This window comes from Ctenopharyngodon idella, chromosome 21 (assembly GCF_019924925.1).
Source record: "Ctenopharyngodon idella isolate HZGC_01 chromosome 21, HZGC01, whole genome shotgun sequence".
Taxonomy (NCBI): Eukaryota; Metazoa; Chordata; class Actinopteri; order Cypriniformes; family Xenocyprididae; genus Ctenopharyngodon; species Ctenopharyngodon idella.
The window spans coordinates 15,740,781-15,747,891 of NC_067240.1; the positions used below are offsets into that span (position 1 = coordinate 15,740,781).

Here is a 7,111-nt window from a genome sequence, read left to right on the forward strand (position 1 = left end):
ATGGGATTTCAGACATGGCGGAGCATCGAATTCCATTCGAAAGGGAACCCTGGAAGTAAAAAGTGCATGTAGAGACAATAAGATATAAATTTTATTTTTACTTCTTACCTCGAGAAAGACAAGAAAGCGGGGGTTCAAACTATGCAGAGAGGTCAGTAATGGGACTTTCTCTATATTTTCTGCTAATGAGTGAAGATATCTCCTGTTTGAATATAATAAAAGCATTTTTAGAGTGCAGACCTTTTTGCATTTTTATATGTTTGCTTTATAAAATTAGTGAAGATTTCATAGCAAAAAGTCACATGTACCACGACCTAAAGGTGAGCATATTTAGAATTGTACTAAAAGGCAACTTGCTTGCTAAAAACGTATAAACTAACAATTAAACGACAGAAGGCATGAAGGCATTGTGTAAAACAGGTTTTTCAGTTTTGATCAAGTTTTAATCATGTTGATAGTTTATAGGCATGTTCTCCAGCAAAAAAAACCCCAGGTGCATGTGACCAGCAAAACCATGGATTAAGCCATTTTTCAATCAAACTTTCCACTCATATTGTTTTGTTGATGATACAATTTGTACAATTTGACACATTTAGCATTAAATAAAAAAGGGCTCCCTCCCACCCACCCAATGACACAACATACCCATGTGGTTCTGTCTGCCACTGTTTAACAGCTATATAAGTTCAGGAGGAAAATTGTTTGTGGAATCTGCAGCTGGAGCAGATGAAAGGTTGATGTCTGAGATCTGTTGCATCTTATGCAGATTTTTAAAAAATATTAATCTTACATTCACATAATCACATAATCAACATAAACAAAAGGAAAAAGATTTTATCAAATTGCACTGGACATGATTGTTAGTACACCTTTGTTAGTATAACTTTGCTCTAATCAGTGTTTTTTTTTTTTTTAGGTTTATGGCGGGGTCCAATGGCACAGCTGAGGATGCGTCGTTAACTTATCAGCAAATCTTTAATCAAGACATGGATGCTGGGCTCAGTACTAAAACTGCAGTGGCTGTGTTAACATCTCTGTTCTTTGTTTTTGTAAACTGTGTAATGCTCTTTGCTCTAGGAAGCAAGCACATATTCCAGGAGACGCCGCGCTACATTCTTTTTGGCCACATGCTTATGAATGACTCTGTGCTTTTGCTGCTCACAACTATCATGTACACAGTGGCTCAGTGTTTCCTTCCAATACCCAAATCCATATGCACTCTATTAGTTTTTATTTCTCACTGCACTTTCCGTAACGCTCCTCTGACTCTAGCACTGATGTCTCTGGAGCGGTACGTGGCGGTCTGCTTCCCTCTGAGACACTGCAACATCGCCACACCAAAAAGGACTGGAATTGCCATAGGAATCATCTGGTTTCTTAGTTCTATAAATTTTATAACAGACATTATTTTTGTTTTAACTGTCAACCCCAATTATTTAGCCGGTATTATATTTTGCACTTTAGAAAAATTGTTTCTATACAAATGGCAGCTGGATAAATATCAAGCATTTGATGTTCTTTATTTTGTGTCGGTTGCAGTGATCATTATTTTCACATACATTAGCATTATGATCACAGCCAGGTCTGTTTCCTCTGATAAAGATTCAGCTAAAAAAGCCCTCCGAACGGTGCTATTGCACTTGATTCAGCTGGGACTGTGTCTTACCTCTTTTTTGTATACAATAATAGAAAGGACACTGTACATGATGACTGGAAGCAGCCCGTCTCTTTTCATAAATCTTAGATATCTTAATTATCTTATTGTTCTTATTCTGCCGCGCTGCCTGAGTCCTCTGATCTATGGTATGAGAGATGAAGCGGTGTGGCCCTTATTTAAATATTTCTTCTGCTATCATTCAGGAAAAGTAAGGCCCTCCGTTAATGTACATTAATTGTCTAGTCTAAGAAGACAGGAATAATTTGATATTCACAGTGGTAATATTATCAGGTGAAGAATAAGCTTACAAATAGGTCTTTTGATAATGAAAAATGGCATATTTAAACATGTTCACCTAAAAAAAACAATATACATACATATATATACATACAGATATATATATATATATATATATATATATACACATTTTATATTTTATATTCTTGTATTTTTCATGCATTCATTTTATTTTATTCTAATTTCTAATATAGCAGTTGTTATTAAGTTTTTACATGTCTAGCTGCTGAAATAACAGCCTTTCTTATACAAGAAAATATTACTGAAAAAAAAGACAATTTCTCCTAGTAAGAATATGTAAGAATATTTAAGAGAATTTTTCTAATTTTATAATTTATGCAGACAGCCCATATTATGCACTTGTACAATTTGGACTACTAAAGGAAAATTCTTTTAGGATTTCTACCAACAATATATAAATATGTATAGTTTATCTTATACAATGTAAATGTAGCTACTGTAAATAAACCACCTCTATCTAGCTTTAAATGTTGGTATAATAAAGTAGTGTGTTACATTATTAATAATGGTGCACAGTAATCCCAAAAATAGCATTATTAATTTGTTGATTATTTTATTTTGGTGTTTAGCTTACAACATGTTCACAATATATTCTCTGTACAAACTTGTATAATGTCCATTTGTAGTTCGTTTAATGTAATTTGTCCACAGAGGATGATGCATGGATAGCAGCTCTACCTTTTTTGGACTGTTTTCATGTTGCCTCACTGTCTGTTTCATGTTTAGATTTAAATTAGCAGTAGTAGCCTACAGGTAAAATGAATGCACCGTAAATCAAGAGCAAGTTAAAAACCCACGTGTTAGGCTGCTGTCAACATCCCAGAAGTTGCACTACCTGTTTGTGATTAAGAAGGGTGCGACTCACATGGATTGAGAGCCATGAATGTTAAATTCAATTTATAAACACATAGAGTGCCTATAAATAAACTATTTTATTAACATACATTTCTGCTTTATAGTTTTTATGAGATTTAGACACTTTTGCTTGTCAGTGTGATTAAATGTGCTAAACAAAAATCTTGTCACATATCCTTCATAGGGAATGTTGAGTCCTTTTTTATTTTGTAGAAGACCTACTCATATTTAATGAGCACTGTTTAAAGCCCTAATGGCATTTAATAACTTTTCATTTTTATGTTTAATGTTAAAACGGACTTATTTTGTTTTTGTTTATATTTCAGCTTAGCGCTATAAATGTTCTTCCTGCGTTCGCCTAAAACAGTTTATTATCTTTTTAAGTAAACATTTTAACAACAGCCCTATAAATTTAGTCATAATGATCCTAGCATATGCTTTTGACAGAGAAATGCTTAAGTAGCCATATACATTGCTCTTGTTTTTATGTCAGGTTGTGCCTTTACCTTTATGATTCCATACTCCTTAAAAAAGGAAAAGCAAGCTTGTGTTAACGCTGCGTTGAGAAGAGGGATGTAGCAGCTGGAAAGGACGTCACATCCGAGGTGACAGAAAAACACACACATCCAGGCTAACCCTTGTTGTGCTTGCTCTTTTGCAATGCAAATAAATAAAAACAGTAGTGTCACAGATATTTCACAGATAATACCTAAGTATCATGTCCACAAATAGAGGTTGGATAGCAGGCTACTGTGTGCACCACTGAGTTTATTGAGACGCAGACAATTAGAAGTGCTAATAAACAATATTTTGCGCTGAGCATCGAGTTTCCAGTCGCAAATGTACAAATGTAACGCACCATAATTCGCCTCATCAACACTTCCATAGGTCACCAGCAGGGGGCGCAAAAGGAGGCAAAACTAAAAAAATAAATAAATAAAAGAATTCTAAGCTTTTTCTGTTTTCCATTTCCCATTCTCCTTTCAGAAAACTGTTTTAACTAATGCTCATAAATGTATGTGTAACATACATAGATCCAAATGACTGTATATTTTTTAAACAAAGACGAAGTACAGTGAGTCAACTTGAGTGAATGAAAAATTGGATTGTTATTTTAATCACTTGCAAAATCTGTATTGTGCATTTAGTGGCTTTTATACTCTCATGGAAAGATGAACAAGTGATATATTCCATTTGTTAATATTGTCCTCAACAATCAATGATCTCCCCAGTATGTTAAAACCTCTGTGGTAGCCATGGCATGAGCCTCAACAACATAATCTGTGACTTTTATACAGTCGATCAGTTATATAGGCTACAATGAGCCAACAGAATATATTTCTTATAGAGATTTCACATGGAGACTACAGTTACTGCCCAAATACTAATAAAATAAACAAAAATAAATCAAAGTTTGTACTGTAAAATCATAAATCAATTTATTAATTTATTTTGTGTGGTAGATATAAAAGCACCATGTTAATTGTACTTTTCACTCATATTCTTTTGATATTAGAGTTTTTTGATATAAAATTAGAAGCATTTTCACTAGTGGTCTCTAATTCTTAAAGTGACACCCACACACGTCTTTCTATCTCTCTTTTGCTCCCTCCCTCTCAAACACCCAGTGACACTTACGACATACCCATGTGGTTCTGTCTGCCACTGTTTAACAGCTATATAAGTTCAGGAGCAAAATTATTTGAGGAATCTGCAGCTGGAGCAGATGCCTCACTGTAGAAAGGCAACACGTCTGTGTCTGAGGTATGTTGCAAATCTCACTTTTAAAGATGCCACTCAAAAACATTGCCATCAGTACAATTGCATGATTTACACTGTAAACTGGCTCTAATCAGCCTTGTTTTCTGTTTGTTTGTCTTTCAGCTTATGGCGGGGTCCAATAACACAGCCGAAGTGTCTTTTATTTATCAGCAAATCTTTATTCAAGCTATGGATGCTGGGCCCAATACTAAAATATCAGTGATTATATTAATATCCCTGTTTTTCTTTTTTGTAAACTGTGTGATGCTCTTTGCTCTAGGAAGCAAGCACATATTCCAGGAGACACCGCGCTACATTCTTTTTGGCCACATGCTTATGAATGACTCTGTGCTTTTGCTTCTCACAACTACCATGTACACTATGGGAGCGTATTACCTTCAAGTAACCAGAGCTCTCTGCACTCTTTTAGTTGTTATCTCTTACTGCACTTTCCGTAACGGTCCTCTGACTCTAGCACTGATGTCTCTGGAGCGGTATGTGGCGATCTGCTTCCCTCTGAGACACTGCAACATTGCCACACCAAAAAGGACTGGAATCGCCATAGGAATCATCTGGTTCCTTAGTTTTATAAATATAATGACAGACACTGTTTTTGTTTTAATTGTCAACCCCAGTTTATTTCTAGATGTTTTTTACTGCACACAAGAGAGATTATTTCTATACAAATGGCAGCTGGATAAAACTCAAGGGTTTGATGTTCTGTATTTTGTGTCGGTTGCAGTGATCATTATTTTCACATACATTAGCATTTTGATCACAGCCAGGTCTGTTTCCTCTGATAAAGATTCAGCTAAAAAAGCCCTCCGAACGGTGCTATTGCACTTGATTCAACTGGGACTGTGTCTCACCTCTTTCCTCTATGCCACGATAAACAAAGCACTGTACATGGTGACTGACAGCTCTTCTCTCTTCATAAATCTCAGATATCTAAATTTTCTTATTGTTCTTATGCTGCCGCGCTGCTTGAGTCCTCTGATATATGGTATGAGAGATGAAGCGGTGTGGCCCTTGTTCAAATATTATTTCTGCTATCGTTCAGGCAAAATAAGGCCCTCTATTAATGTACATTAACTGTATGGTATGATATGATTTGAAATAATTTAACGTGCAATAATAATTTTAGCTTACAAGTATGTTTCATTATGATTAATGCCATATTTAAACATGTTTGTCTGAAAAGGATAAGGGAACCATATACTTTAACATTAAATTACATGGTTCAATTATTTAAAATGAATATAAATGTATTTTTTTTTCCTGTTCTAATATATATGATGATTTTTAAGTGGTTTTTACATGTCTTGCTGCTGAAAGAACACATCCTCTGTTCATTTTTAACAACAAGCTTTTATAAAAATATTTATTATATATGCAGACAGCTTGTATTATGCACATATACACTTTGGACTTAAATGTGTGTGAAATAAAGCAATGTATTGAATTATTAACAGTATAAAAAGTTTAACATTTGTCAATAGAGTTTATCTTTAGTATAAGCTAAATGCAATATATTTTCTGTAAAATTATTGTGTTTCTTGATGTATTTTATTATATTTATATATTGATTGTATCAATAAATTTACATATGATTTTGATTATGACTCGTTTGGATATATTTCATTTATAATGTCCGTTTTGCTTACATATGAAATAAGTTGTCTCTCTGCTAATACTGTAAATTATAAAGGGCGTAATCGGTAACTTGTCTGCACATAAGCTATTCATCTAAAGAATTGTGTCATAGCCTTTTTTTCCTGGGAATCGGGTACGGTTTTGATTCACTAAAAAAAATCACATTCAGTGACAAGTAATATGCTCTATCTACTTAATAAAATTATGGCAACAGATTACAATATTATTAATTAAATTCAACATATAAGAATTGAGTTAGAATTAATCAAATTAATTCCTTAAAAGTCAACCATTTAAAATGTGTAAAATTTGCAAACACCATTGCAAAAACTACAAACTGACATAAAAAGTAAAGAGTCAAACAGCCCAACTAAATGAAACACTGATCACCATACTGGCGACAGATCATTTTCAATAAAATCAACATCTAAACCTCTGTTAATTCATGTGTTTCTCTTTCCTTCAGTGATTCTACTTGTTATCATCTGGGGCCCGTTTCAGAAAGGAGGTTAAGTGAGAACTCTGAGTATGTTAACCCTGAAATGAGGGAAACTCTGGGTTTTCCGTTTCAGAATGGGAGGTATGTCAAACCCGAGAAAGCAGGTTAAGTCAAGCCCGTTTCTGAAAGTGAGGTAACTTATACTCAGAGTCAGTTACCACGGTAACTAACTCTGTGAACCTAACCTGGTCAGGAGCAGGTTTTCTTCGATAAACCCAGAGTTTCTTTTGGTCTCCTACCCCTTTTTAAAGCGTAAGATGTTTAAATACTTCATTCATTCATTCACGCTGCGAAAAAAAAAAATGCTTTTCTTACTAAGTATTTTTGTCCTATTTCAAGTACAAATATCTAAAAATTCTTAAATCAAG

General features: G+C 34.2%; 2 protein-coding genes across 2 annotated transcripts; both read left to right on the top strand.

Moving 5' to 3' along the window:
- The first annotated feature begins 906 nt into the window (after positions 1-906).
- LOC127503972 (odorant receptor 131-2-like) lies at positions 907-1,892 on the top strand. The gene has a single exon (XM_051878253.1). The coding sequence runs from the start codon at positions 921-923 to the stop codon at positions 1,890-1,892; it is 972 nt and encodes a 323-aa protein (XP_051734213.1). The 5' UTR covers positions 907-920.
- A 2,825-nt stretch (positions 1,893-4,717) lies between these two features.
- On the top strand, positions 4,718-6,118 carry LOC127503974 (odorant receptor 131-2-like). The gene has a single exon (XM_051878261.1). It carries the CDS (start codon positions 4,718-4,720, stop codon positions 5,681-5,683), a length of 966 nt encoding a protein of 321 aa, XP_051734221.1. The 3' UTR covers positions 5,684-6,118.
- Positions 6,119-7,111: the final 993 nt, after the last annotated feature.